General features: G+C 41.1%; 1 protein-coding gene across 3 annotated transcripts in view; it reads left to right on the top strand.

The window, feature by feature from the left end:
• Nucleotides 1–21,351, top strand: part of SCYL3 (SCY1 like pseudokinase 3) — a 63,448-nt gene that overhangs the window by 35,500 nt on the left and 6,597 nt on the right. For all 3 annotated transcript variants that reach the window (XM_004384097.2, XM_023738445.1, XM_023738446.1), the window contains 9 exons: nucleotides 4,954–5,139; nucleotides 7,861–7,974; nucleotides 9,850–9,906; nucleotides 11,385–11,487; nucleotides 12,705–12,816; nucleotides 14,709–14,786; nucleotides 16,890–17,029; nucleotides 18,323–18,507; nucleotides 19,408–19,579. In XM_004384097.2, coding sequence (XP_004384154.1) covers nucleotides 4,954–5,139; nucleotides 7,861–7,974; nucleotides 9,850–9,906; nucleotides 11,385–11,487; nucleotides 12,705–12,816; nucleotides 14,709–14,786; nucleotides 16,890–17,029; nucleotides 18,323–18,507; nucleotides 19,408–19,579 — 1,147 coding nt within the window. The remainder of the gene's footprint in view (nucleotides 1–4,953; nucleotides 5,140–7,860; nucleotides 7,975–9,849; nucleotides 9,907–11,384; nucleotides 11,488–12,704; nucleotides 12,817–14,708; nucleotides 14,787–16,889; nucleotides 17,030–18,322; nucleotides 18,508–19,407; nucleotides 19,580–21,351) is intronic.

Genomic DNA, 21,351 nt, shown 5'->3' with positions numbered 1-21,351 from the left:
GCTACTCACCAAGGTAGAATGTAGAACATTGTCTTTATAAACTGTTTTATGCCAGTTGAGCTAGATGTTCCTTGAGACCATGGTCTCCACAGCCCTCTGCCCAGCAACTCAGTCCCTCAGGTAGTTTGGAAGTGTCTGTGGAGCTTCTGTGACCTTTCCTTGTACAGTTGTGCTGGCTTCCCCAGTATTGTGTACTGTCTTACCCTTCACCAAAGTTACCACTTACCTATTGTCTATTTAGTTCCCCCCCACCCCTGCCATGCCTCATAACCAACAAAGATTGTTTCTTTTTGTGTGTAAAGTTTTACATGAGTTTTTACAGTAGAGGTCTTATACACTATTTGTCCTTTTGTGATTTACTTATTTCACTTAACATAATGTCCTCCAGTTTCATCCATGTTACGAGATGCTCCATAGATTCATCATTGTTCTTTATCTTTGCATAATACTCCATTGTGTGTATGTACAATAGTTTGTTTATCCATTCATCTGTTGAGGGCATCTAGGTTGTTTCCATCTTTTTGCTGTTGTGAACAGTGCTGCAATGAATATGGATGTGCGTATGTCTATTTGTGCAACGGCTCTTAGTTCTCTAGGATATATTCCTAGGAGTGAGATTGCATTTTGTAGTGCCTTTTTTTTTTTTTTTTTTGTGCTGCTGACGTTTTCTTTGTTCCTCTCACTCTCCTGTGCTGAGTTCGTTTTGTTTCTGGATTTTATTTTTTCCATTTCTTTTTTTTTGTAGGTTTTGTTTTTACTGAGACTATGTTTTTCTTCTTTATTTTAATGAGTAGGTTTGTTAACTTTCTTTGTGGTTACCTTGAAATTTACCTTTATCTTCCTAGATTTGAACTAGTCTATTATTACTTGGCATTGCCTTGCCTTCCTCTCCATTAGAAGCTTTTATACTTACACCGTTTATTCCCTCTTTTATTGTTCTGATGCTGTTGTCATTTACAGATTAATGTCTCTGGTTCCCTGTTTATAATTCTTTTGATTTGGCATAGTCCTTAAGAGTTCTTTTCCTAGGTTGGTATCTGGCTAGTACAATCCTGTGTCCTGTATTCAGCCTGTGGTCTGATGTTTGTTCTCAGATTGAAGGACTCCCTTTGATAAGTCTTGTAAGTTTGGTTTGGTTTTTACATAGTCCCTTAATTTTTGTTTATCTGGAAATGACCTAGTTTCACCATGATATTTCAACGAGAGTTTTTCAGGATATATTATTCTTGGCTGGCAATTTTTTTCTTTCAAAGTTTTATATATGTCATCTCATAGCCTTCTTGCCTGCATGGTTTCTGCTAAATAATCTGAGCTTATAGTCTTATTGTTTCTCCTCTGTATGGGACTTTCTGTTTTTCTTGAGCTGCTCTCAGGATTCTTTGTTTGTCTTTGGCTTTGGTGAGTGTGATTATGATATGTCTTGGTGATTTTCTTTTGGGGTCTGTCCTATATGGTGTTTGTTGAACTTCTTGGATGGTCAGCTTTTCATCTTTCATGATATTGGGGAGGTTTTCTGTCAGCAGTTCTTCTATGATCCTCTCTGTGTTTTCTGTTTTCTCCTCCCATTCTGTAATACCAATCCCTCGAAAATTTTTGCTTTTGATTGTATCCCACATAATTCTGAGGGTCTCTTCATTTTTCCTTTCTTTTTTCTGATTTTTCCTCAAACAGAGTTCTATCCAAGTGTTTGTTTTCACTTTCAGTGGTCCTGTCTTCCATCGTTTCAGACCTGCTCCTCAGCCCTTCTATGACACTGTCCATTTCTGAAATCTTGTTGTTTATCTTTTGGATTCCTGATTGTTGTTTTTGTATGATTTCTAGTTGTGAATTCATTTTGGCATCTTGTTCCTGTATTATTTTCTTGAATTCTTCTATTTTTTGTCTGCCTTTTCCATGAATTTGTCTATTTTTTCCTCATTTTTGTCTGCTTTTTTGCTTCAACTCTTGGATAATTCTGAATGTTAGAGACTTGAAGCCCTATCAGTTAGGTCTAGTGCCATTTCTTCTACTGGAAGGTCATTTGGTGTTTTATTTTGGATGCCTACTGGAACCATCCTGTCCTGTTTTTGTAAATGTTTTGATATTGTGTGCTGCCTTTGGGGCATTCAGTGGTGGTTTTCTTCATTTATTGATTGTAGATTTGTTTGTTTCATCCTGCTTTTTTGTTTTATTTGGTTATACCTGAGTAGGCGGGCCATGTGTTCTTTGTTGTTTGCTCGTCTGTGGGCATGATACTTTTCACCTTCTTCTCCAATGGGCATGGTCAGTCACTCAGGTATGGTACAGCAGGGCAGGTCCAGCTGAAGGGGAGTTGCTGGCATGGCTTGTTTGTGGCATGTACTAGGGCCAACAGGGCAGGCCGGGAATCAGTGCACAGCAGGTTCCAGTAGGCCATGCCTGTCCTGCTTGGGAGTGTGAAGTTCAGTGCATAGTGCAGGTAGGCAGGAAAGAGGGTGGAGATTGTGATGTGTGGAGCTAAGATGGGTATGGGAGAGAGGAGAGAGGAGCAGGAGCTAGAAACATAACACAAACAAAAAAAGAGTGCTAAGGGAGCATGCTGTTGGAGTGAAGATATTAGAGACTGAGAAACGGAGAAAAACAAAAAAAAGTGTAAAAGGAAAAAAATGAATTAAAAAAATTAGAGAAAAATAAATAAATAAAAGCCCCTAGGGATCTCACCAGTGTGGCTGCTAGAACTGGGAAGTTATTTCCAGCCGGTGAAGTACAGCCTGACTAGAATGGATAGTCGAGGTGTCACACAGCGCCAGGTATTCAGGAGACAGGAAGAGAAAGTAAGTATAGAGAGACGAGAAACTGGAAATGACGAAAGACGAAAACGGAAAAAGAGAGAGAAGAAAACAAAACAAAGATGCAAGAAAAACAAAAAAATACAAAACCAAAACAAGAAAAAAGAAATGTTCCCAGGGATATCATTGTGCATCTTCACAGTGTAAGGGACTAGCTGTGTTGCCCGGCTAGAAGGTGCCCCCAACCTGAGGAAAGAAAAAGAAACAAATCAAAACAGAACGGATCAGAACAAACAAAAAAAGCTCTGGGGATCCCACCAGCATGGTGGCATGGGCCGAGAAGCAGTGTCACATTCGAGCGGTGTTTCACAGCCTTTCAGGAAGAAGCATAGTTGGCATATGGAGCCAGGTATTCGAGAGAAAAGAGGGGGAGATGGTGAGAGGTAAGGAAGAAATCTAAAGAAGTAGAAAAAAGCAACAGCAGCAGCCAACAGATGGCACTCAGGGAGCCGGCCAGTATGGGCGGGTGGAATCTAAGTGACACCAGCCAAGAGACTGTGGCCCTAGAAAGTGGAGGAGGCCGAGGGTGGTGTGAAGAAGGGTGGGGGGTGAGAAAGCGTGTATCACTGGTTACCGGTTGTACTTTCCTGCTGGAATTTCTGTGAAGCTGCTTTCTCGTACCCCATGTTCGCCGATCTCCAATAGGTGTCCAAGAGGGCATATCTGTGCTGCGGTCGCTGATAGGGGACCTCTTCATGTAACTCTGCTTGCTCTCTGTTCTCAGTCAGTTTGTTATTCCATTCGGTGCTTGGCTGAATTCTTCATCTCTTCATTTGATGCTTAGGGTTTTGGGATTGATGTGTCTGTGTGTTTGACTTAGTTTTTCGGATCTTTGCTGTGGAGGGATGGTGTGTCACTTCTGTCTATAGCATCTTGTTGCACGAAAGTTGGCTGTTCATTTTTTCGAACTTTTTTTTTTTCCTCTCTGTTCTTTAGATTGTATAATTTCTGTAGGTCTATCTTTAGGTTCACCAGCACTTTACTCAATCTTAATTCCATTATTGAGCCCACCCATTGATTTTTTTTTCTTTCAAATCTGTTTCATTTCCAAAATTGCCATTTATTTAATTTTTATGTTTGCAGTTCTCCGATGAGAACTTCATTTTATTTCATAACCGTTTATCATTTACCTCTAGGGGAATGGTTATACAACTGCTTTAAATTCTCTCTGATAATTCTAACATCTGGGTGAGTCATCTTATGGTTGACATTTATTGGTTGTCTTTTCCATGTAAAATTGGTCATTTTTCTGGTTCTTTGTATGTTGAGTAGTTTTGGATCGCATACTGAATATTTTGAATGTCATGTTGTGTCAACTCTTGGTTCTATTATAATTCTCTTGAGAGAATTGATGTTTTTTAGTTTAGCAGGCAGTTAACCCGGTTAGGTTAAGGCTTCAAGTTTTTTTTAACTATCTCACCCCCCCTCTCCTGTGGATAGTAGATCAAATCTCAGAAAACTTCGGTATGCTGGTTTGTGTCTGTTCTATGTATGCTTGGCTCAGGGGTTTGTCTGAGAATTGTGTGGGTGTACATAAAATTAGGGCATCTCCTTGTCCAGCTCTCTTCCCTCTGGGATATCCCCTTCACACTCCATCTTGCTGGGTTCCTGTCTGTGATTTGTCTAGCCGTAAAGATGTCAGTGTTTGTATTGTAGCTCACCTGTGCTAAACTACTCCACAGTGGAGCCTGTCGTCAGTGTATAGCCACGATGGGGAGAAAATCTTCAAATCAGGAACCTTGCTCCCATGGATGTCACTTCTTCAAGTTTTGACCGCCCTCCCCATAGTTTGCACACTTTTGTTTACTTTTCAGAGTTCTCAGGTATTATTTAGGATATTTTATTCAGAGTTTATAGCTGTAATCGTTGGGTGGTCTGGGCTTTAGGCGGCTTACGCTGCCGTAATGGAACTGGAAGTCTCTGTAGAGTTACTTAAATGTTGGTAATTGAATAGCGTCAGAACAAATCATTAATTCCTTTCTGCTTATTTGAAATTTGGAGGGTTGAGGAGGAAGTAGTGGGCTGGGAGAGGACCTTGAATGCAAGTATTCATTTTCTGACTTTTATTGAGATGTGTACATGATATTATAATTAATCTGACTTATAGTCATTAATTTCATCTACACTTCTGTTTGTATTTTTAAAGCACTTGAAGACACTACGTCACCCTTGCTTGCTAAGATTTTTGTCTTGTACTGTGGAAGCAGATGGCATTCATCTTGTCACTGAGCGAGTGCAGCCTCTGGAAGTGGCTTTGGAAACACTGTCTTCTGCAGAGGTCTGTGCTGGGATCTATGACATACTGCTGGCTCTCATCTTCCTTCATGACAGAGTAAGTAACCTGAGCACAGTCTGCCTCACAGGCTTTGATGTAGACCACACAGGGTAATATGTGTGGTATGCTTGTCAGTTACGCTGTGTGTGGACATTGTAAGTTACTAGTACTATTAGAAAGCTTTCTCAGGAAAAACAGCACATTGGAAGGCACAAGGGGTACTACAGACAGACGGTTTTTGGAATGGGCAGCTGGTTCTCCATTCCTGGGCAGTTATTTATAGAACTTTATTTCAGTTTAGTAAAGTCTACCTCTAATTTTGGGCAGGACGTCTAACCAGTTCTTTCTGGTTTAATCATGGCTGAGGAAGCAACACCGGAACAGGAACTGGAATCATAACCAGAATGGGAAAAATTATGGGTCGAAGCCCTGCTGGAAGCTTAATTTCCCTCTTAGGAAACAATGGCAGTGTATGCATTGCATAACAAACAAATCTCTTGCCTGATGGATTTTGCACAGAGTCAGAAATAGCAGTGCCCTGCTCAAGATGGTGGCTGACCATGCCGCTTTGAATTTATGTCATGTTCCTCAGTCCTGGCAATAACCCAGTTACACATATCAGCCTCCTAAAAGGGCTCACTATGCCTCTTTAGAGTCTCCCATCCCAGGGCTTCAACCCGTAATTTTTCCTGTTCTGGTTATGGTTCTGGATCACTCAAATTTTTAAAATTCAGGTCTGTTCCAGTTTCGCTTTGTTGGCCATGGCTGAACTGGTTCGAAGCCCTGGTATTGGGTAAGTCTTTACCTAAAATTAGCTGCAACTGGCATTTGTTACTGAGACAGAAATAAAGGTTTAACATCAGGGCTGCTGTAGACCAAAGCTCTTATTTGTTTTCAGGAGTTTTTTCCCATTTTGGATTTTGAGAAAGAAATGACCATTTCTTAGGAAGAGCAGAGCTCATACATACGTCTTACCATTCGAGTAGGTGAAGCCAACTGAGAGAGCCCCCTAACACTATAGGTAGTCAGTATGCTTTGCTCTCTGGTAATGCTTGCTATTAAGGGGATAATGTGGTAGTTCCTAAGTTTACTTCTGGCCTATTTTTGACAATATTATTTAGGTACTATTTCTTAATGATATTTACATTCTGAATCATTAAAGTCCTTGGGAGTTCCCCAGGATTAGTACACACCAGTCATAGGTTAGAAGAACTTACCTTCCTTGATTCATCTTAATGTGTGTGTGTTTCTATTAATGGAAGACAGACTCTCCAAATACCAGGTTGGATATATGGTCCCTTAAAAGTACAGCCAGTTCCTGTTATTTGTGGTAGGTGTGCTCTGTGAAGTCCCTGTGTACACTGAATTAGTGAACACCAAACCAGCCTGTTTGACCTCAGCTGGGAATGTGCTCATCAGGCAACTCAAAATGCCTGTAGCGACTGCAGGAACACCACGGGGATTGGCTTTAGGGTTACAAATACATGTCGTTGAGTAGGTGAATTTGCAAATATGGAATCTGTGAATAATGTGGATACCTGTATGTTTAAGAGTTCTCATAATAGCAAGAATTATTAAAGCTTCACTGGGTAGGAATATTTTCCATGTTGGAGAAAGTACATGCCCATGGGGAAATGTTAGAACAGTACAAAAGTGCATACAGGGAAAAGTAAGTCCCTCTCCTACCCGAGGCCAATACCCTAACTTTCTACAGAAGTAACCATGGTTATCATTATATTACTCCATAGATGTACTTTGTGCATATTAAACAAATATTCATATGTCTCTTCCCCTTTATTTTTCCTCAAATGGAAACCTACTATACATACTGTTCTAAACCTTCCTTTATATATATATATGTTTTATATGAAAACATGTACATATATGATCTAAAAACCCCAGTGCCATTGAGTCGATTCCGTCTGATAGCGACCCTATAGGACAGAGTAGAACTGCCCCATAGGGTTTCCAAGGAGCAGCTGGTAGATTCAAACTGCCAACCTTTTGGTTAGCAACTGAGCTCTTAACCACTGTGCCACCAGGACTCCATTACGTATTTAATCTAGTGGCTAGAATATTAAGGTGCTCTTTTGTCTACTGGGATGATTTCTGGTTTGGAAAAAACTTACATACTTGAACCCTGTTTTCATTTTCTCCCTCCCTTTTACTTATCTGACCGTACTATTTTTATAGTTTTAAAATTGGCTCTTCTAGTGATCTGTAGGGTATTTCTGGTGGTCCTTATCATTCCATTTTCCTCTTCTTCAGGCAGAATTTTTTTTATGTCTCCTGACAAGATTTCAGGTGAAGTGGATCTGGGTTCGTGATAGAATGTAGGTGAGAAAGCATTGAGGGGAGAAAATTAATAAAATGACTTCTGGGAGCAAAGATAAATTTTATTTTTAAAGGCACTGAATAGCAAACAGTATAGGCTATAAAGACTTGTAAGTGTATGTTTAAGGAGACTGGTATCTCTTGACCCCTTTAGAAATGGGGATGTGGTTGTATCTGTTTAATAGTTTTAATGTCTTTATTAGCCTTCTCACCAGGTGGGGAAGATAATGAGTACAAGCTTCTCCACTGCATTTTTCCTTTTTTCTAATCTCATAATGCTTAAGCAGGCTCATGTAGTTTGTCATTTCTTAAAATTATAGTTGCATTTATTATGCCACAAGTAGGAAGGCTAGTCATAATCTTTTTTTGTTATTAGTATTTATTTTTTAAAACTTCTAGTTCAAAAATCGGAGTGGCAGTCTTCTTCCTTTTCTTTTTTCCCAGGGAAACCTAACACACAACAACGTCTGCTTGTCATCTGTGTTTGTGAGTGAAGACGGCCATTGGAAGTTAGGCGGCATGGAGACTGTCTGCAAAGTTCCTGAGGCCACACCAGAGGTGAGCTGGGCAGTAGGCTTCTTGTTACTCAGGATTGATCACCTTCCTAATAGAAGGTGACTTCTGCCTGGAGGCCTTCCTTTAGTCTTTCTTATCTTTGGACACTTGAATTTTATTCCAGTGCCTGTATCTATAGCACTGTAGGATTTTATTCCTCATAGTAGTATTAGAGGTTATTTATTCCTTTCTCCTCATTTTAGATATGAGGAGCCTGAGACTGAAAGAGGTAAAATGGTTTGTTCCAATGTCATAATGAGAGGCCGCTTCTCTCTGTCCCCAGGGTACCCTGCACTTAATTCTGTCACACCACTTAATGCTTTACGTTTACATTACGTTTGGTTACATACCAACAGTTGAGCTCCTTGAGTGTGGAATAGTCTCATATTTATCTTTACTTCTCCACCTAGAATAGTGGTGCTCAAGAAATGTTGCCCAAAGTCATACATTATGTCATAACCGCTGGTATTAGGACCTGTGCATCTTAACTCCTCTGAGTGGGCTGTGTGCTGCTGCCTGTGGTACTTCTTCCAATTTTCTCTGACAAGAGATCTACATATTTCCCTACTGAGTTAACGAACCTTTCTATTCCCTGTTTTGTTTCTTTTCATCATTTTGCATGTTGCTGCTAGACTTACTCTCTCTAAAAACAACCACCACCCCAGAACTCCCATCATAACCCCTACTGAAGCAGTGGCTTATTGTGTGACTTATTGGCCCAGCCTTAATTTCCCGTATTCTCTAGCTGTGGCTTCCACACTTAACTTGGACTTTTGTCTAGTTTGCACTGTTAAGGCCTCTTGCTCAGTTCAAATGCTACTTCCACCATGAAGATGACTCTGATTATTTCTGCCCCTGTTAATCACTTTCTTCTCTGAATTCACTTTATGTTTAGTTAGTATAACATAGCTTAACATGTACTGATTGCTGTGGGGGTATATTCCAATATGCCTTACCATGGTGTATCAGGTCCTTCACGATCCCTTGCTCACTGCACAGTTCTTAAGCTGCACTTTGGTCACATCCTATTCCCTGCAGCCCAGGATGTCCTCAGTTGTGCTGGAGTCCTTTACCCTCTTCTTCCTCTGTGTGCTGTTCCGCTACTGCAGTGTTTTGTTTCCTCGCAGCTCTCTGGAAAATGTAAACTCATCTGAGATCTAGATCGGTACCCTCTCTGTGAAACCCTCCCCTGTCACCCCCTACCCAGCAAGATGATCACTCCTCTGTGCTCTGTGGCACTCGGCACATGTTATTGAAGTTCTTAGTTTACATTCTAGGTTAGTAACACCTACCTGGGCAGGGAACTGATTGCATTCATTTTGTATTTCTAATGGCCTAAATGGTGTTGCGGACATATAAGTGCATCAGAAATAACCTTTGAAAGAGTAGATCAGTGTGCTTGTTTTGTGGATGTTGGTTGTGCCTCTTTACCTCATAAGGGCCTCAGCTTTTCTGTCTCATGTGGCAGCAAGCCTTATATGATTGACTTAATTCAGTGAGACAATTCATGATAGATTTGATATTTGCTAGAAAAGCCTCTTATTTGTTAACATATGTGTAGGATGAGAAGATGGTACTCCTGATTTCCACATAGGGAGATCCAATGAGATACCCATGAACAGCAGAGGGTGTCTGTTAAACCAGCTGAAATGGAGAGGAAAGGAAACTAACATTTATTTTCCACTAAGGTTTGTGCTGTACCAGCACATTTGCATTTTTTAATTAGGAAGATTTTAAATTTGTGTATTTAATGCATGACATTGGTTTGAAGGTTTCATAGGTGCTGTTTCCATTGCATTGCTTTTGTGACTTGGTGTAAGAGATTGGCTCACCAAACATGTATGTGAATTATTTTCCTTAATTTATTTCTCTGTCCAGTTTCTGAGGAGTATTCAGTCAGTAAGAGACCCAGCATCTATTCCTCCTGAAGAGACGGTAAGAGGATTTATTTCACATGAACGAAGTCTTAATTGTGTAACTAAGCAGAAGACTTAAAACAACTTTCCTCTGCCTACTCCTTTCTTTACTAAGTTATAGATACCCATAATTCTTCTGGTCTTGATGGTTTCTGAGATTAATCTTGTGACCACAGCTAGGGAGCCTTTTTTCTGATACCAGCATACATTTTTGGTCATATGGACACTTACGGTGTTGTCTGAAGTGAGAGAGACCTCAGGGTGCACAGAACAGGTGATTCATGCCCATGTTAGGATAAGTTTTTGTAGTTGCCTTGCTGGAAGCCATAATAGTTGGAGAAGCAGCATCCCAGCCTTCTACTATGCTTTACGCAAGCCATTCATCTGCCTACCTGGCCATTAGTTAGGATTCTCAGATGTGTAGGAGAATGGTGATTAATGTTACGGTACTGGTAAAGAAGATAATATTTACTAATAAATTCAAAAGCAGATACTCCCTCTAACCGAAATCTACCAACTGCCATCAAGTTGATTCCGACTCATAGCGACCCTGTAGGACAGAGTAGAACTGCCACATAGGGTTTCCAAGGCTGAAATCTTTACGGAAGCAGACTGCCACATCTTTCTTCTGCGGAGCAACTGGTGGGTTCGAACGGTCGACCTTTTGGTTAATAGCCAAGTGCTGTAACCACTGCACCACCAGGGCTCCTTGCTCCCTCTTAACTTGTTATTATTTAACCACTGTAAATACACGTTGAATCCCCAAAATACATTTAGTGTGCTTTACAGGCTATATAAACTCAGCTATGAACTTCATTGTAGACCTAAGACTTGAAATGAATAAGGTTTATCCAAATCAGTATTATGTATATATACTAAGGGATCCTGATCAGTATTCTGAAAAAAATAAAATGGAATAAAACAGGAAATATCATTGGACTTCTTAGGTATCAAGTCTAAGTATTATTTTGTGAAACTTTTGATTCCATTATGTATGTATTTACATGTATGTGTCTATACTGGATCATGATGTAAAATAAATTTTTTATTCTGGGTTGCAGCTAAAATAGTTTTGAAAACCAGAGACATATACTCTGATCTTTTTTTTTTTTTTTTTCCTTTCTGCTCCTGTTTTGATATTTTAAATCTCTGGTAAATTTCATTCACTACTGGTTTAAGAGCCTACAGCTTAGTGTGTGGTATGGTGTAGTTCACATTGAGTGTGATAAATGTAAACACAGGAGACAGTCAGAGGCGTAGGGAGGGTGACAAGTGCCCAGGGGCAATCTCTAAGTTTTCATGGTGGGGGCCCCTTGTTGAGGGGGCGTGGTGGAGATTCGCTGGCTGGCCTCATCTGGTGCCCCCTTGGGCTTGCGCCCAGGGCAGATGCTCCCCTGTAGCTCCTGCTCACTATGCCTCTGGAGAAAGTGCTTCAGAGAAAATTGGACACGACTTGAAGGCAGATCCCCTAGTTTTAATGGTCTTTACTGCTTTTAGTCTCCAGAATTCACAACTCTGCCAGAGTCCCATGGACATGCCCGGGACGCCTATTCATTTGGAACATTGGTGGGAAGTTTGCTCACAGTCTTAAGTGAACAGGGTGAGTTGGAGTTATACTACCGTATCCCCCAGAATGAGGAGGAAAACGGCCCGTGGTCTGTCCTGAGTGGAAGGAGAGGACTGCAGTCTCCATTCCTGGGAAGGAGCCTGTCCGTGTCCAGGTTTAGGGCAGACATTAACAGCAGCAAGGAAGGAAGCTTTGGGTTCCATTAGTTTGCATAGTTAAAAGAATTTTACCCAAGAAACACTTAGAACTGTGGCTGTCAGTATAATGCTTGATTATCTTATTAATCCATGCTAGTATTTGTGGTGCAAAGACTCTGCCTTGCTTATTGAACCAGCCAGTAAGTAAATGGGTTATTGATTTGTACGTAATCTAAAAAACGGAATAAGATTCAAAATTATTATTAAATTAATTTCTAAATAAGACTTAACAATTCTTTTTCTCTATTCTTTCAAAGACCTTTTAATTTTTTTCTTGACATAATTTGTGTGTTACTTTTTTCTTTCATTGCCCCTTAAATCCCAGGCTGCTAAAGACATTGCTTTCCTCTCTTCCATGCTCTCTGATGGCACGCTTCACAGCCTGCTTCCTCTCCTCCAACACTCCAGCCCTTTAATTGTACACCCATCAGGCTCACTGGGGCACCTGCCACATGAGGCCCTAACTGCGTTTACCTCACATTGCTAAAGCTGCGGGCAGACTGGAGCTTCCAGTGCAGTTTCTCCTCCCAGGCTTGTGCAGGGTTCTGATGCCACAAGTACCATGCGGCTGCTGGCTCTAAGTTCTCACTGTCTGAGTAAGCCAGACCCTAGGGCACCCGTTGTGTGGTGTGAAGTGACTCCTCTCTCAAGCAGCTGGAACGGTGCTGTCCTTGGCGCTGTCCTTGGGGAACTGAACAGCAGGCCCTCAGATAACTGTGTGTTTGGTGGTTCAGATGAGGAACCTGGTTGACAAAGGCTGTCACATCTGCCACTTACTCCTCCTCTTTGGGCCTGAGCTGAGTTAAACCGACAACTGAGAAATTGAGGGGTTAGAGGAAGGAGGCTCCCGGGGAGGGGTGGGCGTGTTGGAAGGGCAACTTTCAACACCTGCCAAGGAGTTTGGCTTAGGCAAGCAGGAAGCTGTTTAGCAACAGCCAGGGCTTTCTTTGTTTGGGTTTTTGCAGGTTGGTTTTTGCTCTCGTCAGCCTCCAGCTATAGAGGTCTGAAAGGAGGGAGAAGGCATTGGAAACTAACTGTAGGTCTGGATTTCAGTTTCAGCGGACATTCTCTCCAGCTTTCAACAGACCTTGCACTCAACTTTGCTGAACCACATTCCAGACTGCCGGCCAGCGCTGTGCACTTTACTGTCCCATGACTTCTTCAGGTGAGGGTCTGTGTGCCACACTGGCTGCTGCCACGTCTCCTGTACATCATGTCCTGTGGTGGGCTTTGCAGGACTCAATGATGCCGTCTCGTTGTTGTTATTAATTATTAGGAGAGATTCAGTTAGGTCTGCAGGAAAAAATGGAGGAATTAAGATACCTCTCAGATTCCTATCACAGATAGTAAGTTTAGAAATCCTCAATTATCATGGAGGTTAGGTTTAGAAACTACAGCTCGATTCATTAGGGCTTCTGATTATGAAGCAGTGAGGCAGTGTCCAGGGCTTTGTAGCTGTAAGTTAATTGAGAAAATTAATAAATATTGCCTACCCTTTCTGTTGCCATTGTATTATTGATACGAGTTTCTTATTGTTGAATTTGCTCCTTTCGGGGGGAAATGAGCTTATTTTTCTTCAGGCAGAGGGATGGTTTTTGTTTAGTAATACATGATGAAAGACCAAAAACTGGCTTTAGAGGGTGAGCATGGCGTAACTTCATGCATTTGCTAGATTCAGAGATGTATTTGAAGCTCTCCTCGAGGTTAATTTTAGTTCTGTGTCCTTCATGTTTTTTTTCCATGACTACAGAGCTCCCCACAGATTGGTTCATGTCCTTGACTTGTATTAGCAAAGTCAACCTTATGTCACTTTTGAAACTACAGATCCTCATGTGTTTGCAATAGGAGAGCCTGGGAAAAGCCAGAGTGAAGGGAAAGCTAGTATCATCCCTAAAGTAGGGGAAATTACGATAGGGCTGGGGTACATTATCAAACAAAGCAAAGGAGATATTTTCAGTGTAATTACTGGGGTTATAGTTGTCATTTATATCTCAGAGAAACTGTTCAAAACCTTTCCCATTATAAGGGTATTTGAACCAAGATATTTTCATGTCCTTTTGGGTGATTCATAGAAATATTTTATTTATCTTGATACAAAGTCTCTACAAAGAATAATCCTTTACTGTACAATAATACATTCTCTCATTCTGTGTAGTAAGAGTTCTTTACTAAGAATTGTACTTAAATAGAGAGGGGAGAGGAAAACTAAGCACGCCCCATTCCTGATAGTAACTGAGACTGATGTCCTGACAAACATGTGAGGAGGAGATCCACCGGCATCCCTTGCTGGGCAGTGGAGCCGGTGTGGCTAGACTTTGTTTAAGACGTTGGTACTTTGTGTAAATGAGCCATTTCTGTGCTGTTGAGCCAGAGGAAAATAGGTGGAGACATAAGAGGCAGAGAGCTGAGTGGTGAGCTGTGCTTCTCGGGGCTGTTGTGTGAGGTGGTGCTGGTTGTATGCTGGGCCAGTGAGGGTCAGCAGTCCAGTGTGAGGTGAGCAGCGCACTGCCTTCATGGCTTTGGGGCCCCTGCCTGGTCACGCCTCTCACACTCATCCCTGCCTTGCTGAAAAAAGGACTCAACAACTTACAACGGGAAAAAATGAGAAGATTCCTGTGACTTGTACAAGAAAATCCTCTTTCCCCAACCTTCTTTAATACTTTTTACTTCACTCAAGGAGACTTAGGAATGAGCCATTTCATAATGGCAACCATGTCATTCTTCCCAGGATATTCCATGTAACCACATCTGTTAACGATAAAAAATTTGGATGATTATGATGGTTATTAAAACCATGATGCATGTTAGACTTTGTGTGTTTCTAAACTTGTGTCATCTTCACAGATTTCCTTTTTGATATTGTTAAATATTAGATTCCCTGTGAGCTTATTCCATAGCATTTGTCTCATAAGCTATTTAGTTACAGCAGAATCTTTTAAATGGCATTGGAGAATGTTTGTTGAAAATTATTACCCTGTGGTCTGTGGTTATGGTTTCAGTATTTAACATGGCTCCTCTAATCGGCTGTCCTGCATTTTTTTTCTTTTTGACGTTTAGAAATGATTTTCTAGAAATTGTGAATTTCTTGAAAAGTTTAACATTGAAGAGTGAAGAGGAAAAAACTGAATTTTTCAAGTAAGTTTAGAAAATTAAGACCTTAAATTTAGTTACTTGGATTGAGTCCATTTAATCACATAAGGCATTCTAGAGAAGACGAGTCAGACGTGTTTTTGACTGTTTCCTCTTTGTCAGGCTTCCTGCTAACCTGGGATAGCTGTCTCTAATAAGAGGAACAGATGCATGGACCAGTAGTCACTGAATAGTGGGTGGGCACAGAGGGCGTCCTGCTAACAGAGGATGCAGATGAGATGGCAGAGAAAAGGCAGAGGGGCAGCAGGAATGGAGGCACAAAGGCAAGACTGTGTGTTTGTGAGGGGAACAAACGGGGGAGAGGTGAGGCTTAAGAGGTGGGCAGGGCCAGATCGTGAGCATCTTATATGTGGTGGTGAGGATTGCTGACACTTGTAAACAGTAGCCCTCAGTCACTGAAGCCATCGAAGGGGAGGAAGCAGCTGTGACATAGTTGGATGCTCCCTTTAGACTGATGGCTGTACTGTTGGTGGAGGGGATGGGCTTGAATCATACAGGACTTAGATTGTTAGTATACGGTGGTATCAGGAAGGTCTCAATGTTGATGGTAGAAATGAAGCTGAAGCCACTGACATAAGGTAAAGTTGGCAAGTCTTAGTGATTGTCATGAACTGAAATAATACTGGAGGGGAGGACCTGACATACTGGGAGGATGATGACTTCTGTGTTGAATGTGTTGTGTTACAAGTGTCTGTGGGACTTCAGATAGAGATGGACTTGGGCAGTTGGCCAGGTGGGTCTGAAGCTCAGGAGAGGCCTTATGCCGAAGAGCTAGAGATGAATATTAGAGTGTTATCAACCTGTTGGCAGGGACATTTTCCCAGAGGACGTGGGTACCATGAAAGGGACAGTGGGCTCGAGGTGGATCCCTAGGGCACCAAGCCTTGTAAGGGCAAGGGTGGGGAAGGTGCATTGTGAGACAAAGAAGCGATCAGAGGAGATTGAGAGAGAGGCAGGAAGGCTGTGATGTTCTCAGAAGAATAGAGAATTCAGAAAGGGAGGAGCAATCGGGAAAATCATGGAACCTTGTCTTAGCAAGAGCAGTTTCAGCAGAGTGAGTTTGCCTGCAGCTGGTTGAGAAGGGAATGGAAGGTGAGAGAGTAAGACACAGGGTAAAACCTCCTTGAGAGGAGAGAACATGTTACTACTGCAGGAGAAAATGGAGCCAAAGGAGGACTTTTTTAAGGCTGAGAGAGATGTGAGCATGTTTGTAGGCTGAAGGGAAGGAGCTAGTGTGGAGTAGAGGGAGCAGCTGGAGCTGCAGTCACATTGGGGTGCCTGCTGGGTCCTGGAGGAGAAGGAGTGTTGGAGCTCTGGCTCTGTGGGGCCTTCAGTGGGAGGAGGCCCTCGCAGCCTTGGTGACTGGAAGTAGAGCTTGCGTGGTGTGGCCTGTTCTTTTCATAAAGGAGGGACGAAGTGATCTGTTAAGGGCGATTATAGTAGTACTATTGATACTAAGGAGCCTTGGGGGCGCAGTGGTTAAGAGCTCGGCTGCTAACCAAAAGGTCAGTAGTTTGAGTCTCCCAGCCACTTCTTGGAAACCCTATGGGGCAGTTTTACTCTGTCCTATAGGGTCGCTGTGAGTCAGAATTGACTCAGTGGCAATGGGTTTGGTTTTGGTTTTTGGGTTTATTAATACTAATATCTGTGTAGTTCTTAACAAAGTATGTGTGTGTATATATATATTTTACATTTAGTGAGGTTAGTAACAAAAGCCTGTGTTTTGCTTATTATGGAAACTTTCTAATCTAATATCCTACATCTTTTATATTTGAGAAAGTAACTTTTATTGATGAGAAAGCCTCTTATTAGAGGAAAAAGGAGTATCCTTTGCTATGAATAAAGGGAGATTTGTTTAAAACATTTTCTAGCTTGGATTGGAGGGTATATGTGTGTTGACTAAGCTGGCCTTGCCTCGCGCCTTCTGCGTTTTTCTTGAATTCCTGAGGATGGACCTGTTCACCCTCCGTAGCTAAATTTCAAAATGTATCACTTTGATAGAAGTGGAGGAAGCTGTATGTGTAAACTGTATAAGTAACTTGACTGGGTGTCACTTGCAGTCTCCCCAGCTTTCCTCTTTTCCCTCAGATTTCTGCTGGACAGAGTCAGCTGTTTGTCAGAGGAATTAATAGCCTCAAGGTTGGTGCCTCTTCTGCTTAATCAGTTGGTGTTTGCAGAACCAGTAGCTGTTAAGAGTTTTCTTCCTCATCTGCTTGGCCCCAAAAAAGGTGAATTTTTTCCCCAAAGTATTATTGTAATTAAGGAGTTTGTCAGCTATTAGTATTAAAGCAGAGTGAGATTACTGCATGGTATAGTTAGTAATGTCTGGTTGTAAAAATTAAGAACAACTTTTGGCTCCTGATGTGATACCTTTGACTTAAACTTGCATATCAGAGCTGCAGGATAAAGATGGAGCACCTTCCTGGAGAATCAGATTTGCTGTAGTAAGCAATTCTGTATTTAAAAAAAGTCTGTGTTGTGGACTAGAATATGAAAAGCATGTGAAGTGTAAGAAAAGGCAAACATCTTCAAAGAGCTGCTGCATTTGCTGGAGTCATTTAGGCCGTGGGCCTCCTGACTTCCCAGTAGCAGTCAGCCTATTTTATGGTTTCAGTGCAAAGACTGAAAAGCACTGAGATCATTTTGCTTGTGAGGCCTTTAGTTTTTTCTGAATGTGAAATGATTATTACTTTGAAACTTACAGCTTTATAGCACTAGATGGTAACATATCAGGTTAGAGAATATGGCATTTAATATATTATTATAGAATTTTGAATTAGGTATAGTCCTGCTTTCCGAAATTATTTCCTTCAAAGATTTCAGTCCAACCAAACAGTGTTGCAGGTAATGGTTTTATAATATAGCCCTTTCTTACCTCTCTACTTTGATGCCATCGCCTCAGCAGTGCAGTTTCTCACCTCTGTAGCCTCTCTTCCTCCTGCTCAGAACTGAGACTGAGGTGTGCCTCTGAGTCATCTAGGGAGCTTTTTAAAAACCTACCCATAAGCCTGGTTCTCGGATAGAGCCAGGGTGTGGGTATATTTTTTATAAAAGGTCCCTAAATAATTCTAATGCATATCTGTTTGATAACCACAACCAAGACTACCACAAAGAGAGGACTGTCCAGCACAACATCCCATTGTAGCATTCAGCACCTCCAGTTTTACAAATAAAACTGTTAACAGTAATCACTAGTATGTGAAATCCCTCACTGATTAAACATAATCAACTTAAAAAGGTTATTGATTCAAAATTCTGTTAAAATACAAGCTTTGTAGTATATTAAATTTGATATGTAGTATTTCAAGAACATCTTTTCTACAAGGTAGAGTGAACTTACTAATAACTAAGCCTTGAGTAATTCTGGGTCAACGAAAGAACTTTCCTTGGTTTGAGGAATAAGAGTGTAGAATACTTGGAGTGTGTAAAGTTCTGGGCTCAGTTTATGACTTACGCTCAGTGCTCCTTCCACTGAAGTGACAGTGTTTTTTCACGTGTAACCAACCCTGTTTCCTCGGTAGATAACGTGCAGGGGGAAAGCCCTTGCTTGTTGTCGCCAGCCCTGTTCCAGTCCCGGGTGATCCCCATGCTTCTGCAGCTGTTTGAGGTTCACGAGGAGCATGTGAGGATGGTGCTACTGGCTCACATCGAGGCTTATGTGGAGCACTTTACTCAGGAGCAGCTGAAGAAAGTCATCTTGCCGCAGGTCAGGGACGGAGCCCTCCAAGGAAGGCCGAGGGTGGAGTGGGCAGAGGGCGTGCTGGTGATTTGGGGCTGAAATAGGAAGAGGGTCTCGGAGTATTCTTATAGTAGCTTAGAAGGCTCAAGGCAGCAGTTGTTTAGAAGCCTCTGGAACACTCAGGGCTGAAATCTGAATTGCATTTCCATTCCATTCACACAGGCAAATCAATTAAACTATGTTTGGTCTTAACTGAGAGAAGTTAATTGTGTTTGCTAATCTCTGGAGGGAAATGAACACACAAGAATCATTTGTGGAATGCCTTGTGAACATAAACTGTAAGAGTGTCTAGTTGGTAATGGCATAAAATAATTGGGATTGAAGAGCATGAGGCTATCCACATCAGTGGTTGTCATCCTGTATATCAGCCACCAGGTAGCCTTCTGTAATTTGCTCACTCAAGGGCTCCAGGTTTTAAGATTTTGTCAGTCACATGAGATCTTTCAAATAATTTGTTTTCCTATGAGATTAATTTATTTAGAAATCATTTGTAAGACCCAGTTTTATGCTAGGTTTTGTGTTTAGGTACTGGGGCTGTAGAGGTATGTAACACTCTGTTCCTTTTTTCAAGAGCTTACAGTGTAATGGGTGGGAAAGGTGGATGCTTCAGTTATCTGCTGCTGGGTAACAAACCACCCAAAACTTGGTGTCTTAAAACAAGAATTGTTTTATTAATTCACACATTCTTTGGGTTGACTGGGCTCAGCTTGGAGGTTCTCTTGCTCTACATGCTGGCAGCTGAGTCATGTAGCTAAGAAAATGAAGTTCATCTGAGCAAGCACAGTGTGTGCAGCCCATTGCTTTGTTTACAGAGAGAAAAAGATAGGCGATGTGGTTGTCTCTACTTACGACCTGATTCCCTTCTAGGTATTACTGGGCCTGCGAGACACCAGTGATTCCATTGTGGCAATTACTCTCCATAGCCTGGCAGTGCTGGTCTCTCGACTTGGACCAGAGGTAGTTGTGGGAGGAGAGAGAACCAAGATCTTCAAACGTACTGCCCCAAGTTTTACTAAAACTACTGACCTTTCCCCAGAAGGTAAGAATGATTAAAAGCTCTGGCTTTTATTGTAAGTGTTGGTGTTTTAACTTCAGAATTTTAAAATTATACAAGTGGGTTGTATTGAGTCAAATAAGAAGTATAAGGAAAGAGTTCATAATTTCCCTCTCTTAACTCCTCCAGGCAGTGTTTCATTCTTTTGTACATAGGGTTGCTATGAGTCGGAATCACCTTGATGGCACTTAACAAACTATCAGCAACTCCTCCTAGAGGGTAACCAATTTTAATAGTGTGATGAGAATTCCTTCATACCTTTGAGACCAAAAGAAGACACAGATGTATGTTTATACATATACAGAGGATTTTTTTTTTTTTTAAACCATTAGAAAATGTTCTACACAATTTGCTTTTTTCATGTAGCAGCATATCAGGGCCCTGTCTCCAGGTCAATACATAGAAATCCAGCTCACTCTTTTTCATAGCTGCCTAATATTTCATTGAATATAATTCATTGGTGATTTCCCTTATTGATGGAAATTGCTTCCGTTTCTTGATTTTTAATCACTATAAACAATGCTGCAATAAATATCCTTATACATGTGTGTTTATGTACTTTGGGTTTTATTGCTATAGCATAGAGTCCCAGAAGTAAACTTGCTGGGTCAAAGAATATATTTTAAATTTTAATAGATATTGTCAGTTTCCAAAAAGATTGGAGCTGTTCTCATCAACAGTAGAAATTAAAGTTGTTTAGGTTTTGTTACCCTGTTGGGTAAAAAGCTGTTCATTTGTAGGTACTTCAAGAACTCTTTTTCTGATTCCATTGGATGTCATCTGGGAGGTAGCAATAATTTCTGGTCTTCATAGGCTATAAAAGTCAAGGATAAGAATTCTGCATCAGCAGTTTTGTTGCATCTTTATTCCGTTCTATAAACTTGAATAGGACTAGGACCTGTTATAAAAGTCTGGATCTCTAATTCATTTCTTGTGGATAAAGTATAGATAGTATAGAAAAAATTACTAGTAGAAGAGAACTATCAGATAGGTTTTTCTCTAATTTTGATGCCAAGAGAATTTTTAAAGTAACACTGGCTTCCTGAAGTTGTGAAAAAGTTCAGCTTTTCCTTGGTGCTAATGAAACCAGAGTTGATGTGGCTCCAGGTAGTTTGAAAAGGTAGAGGCTGGCGTCTCATCTTCTGTCATGAAGCTGTCTATTACCAGTTCTTTTAGCAGATTATACCAGACAGTAAATGAGAGAGCTATTTAAATATACCAGAATTTTTTTTTTTTTTGAAGAGGGGAGTATAGTTTTAAGATAAGGCTTAGGGCTTAGTCAGGGGAGCTTTGCATGCTGAATTAGCAAAAGCTTCAACTCCTAATACCTGTTTTATTTTTGGATGGAGTTTTCTAGTTGTAGGCTCATTTGTTCACATCCATCTGGGTCACCCTATAGTCTTAATAAGAAACCAGAAAAGGCACTACACACCTTAGCAGCAGTGACAGATGAATTTTTCTTAAGTTAGTCTTCTGAAAAGGCTTTATGACGAGATAGATCGTAGACATGTGGCTCCTCATGGAAGAGACTCGTGAGCCCTGGCTGCAGCCCACGTGTCAAGTTTATCATTACACACAGCCTCTGCCAAAGGGCGTGGGGTGCTGCTGGGGAGGACTGTGTATAAGGGAGGCCCTCGCTCAGACAACTTCTGTTCTTAAAAGGAATGAAAGTAGAATCAGTTATGGTTTTAAATCACCACCAAAATGTTTTTATTTTTATTTTTTTATCGTTGTAATTTAAATGAAGTTTATATTTC

Source organism: Trichechus manatus, unplaced genomic scaffold (genome assembly GCF_000243295.1).
Source record: "Trichechus manatus latirostris isolate Lorelei unplaced genomic scaffold, TriManLat1.0 scaffold00117, whole genome shotgun sequence".
Classification (NCBI taxonomy): Eukaryota; Metazoa; Chordata; class Mammalia; order Sirenia; family Trichechidae; genus Trichechus; species Trichechus manatus.
Note: the sequence above shows the minus strand (reverse complement) of the source record. Positions and strands in the feature narration are given on the sequence as shown.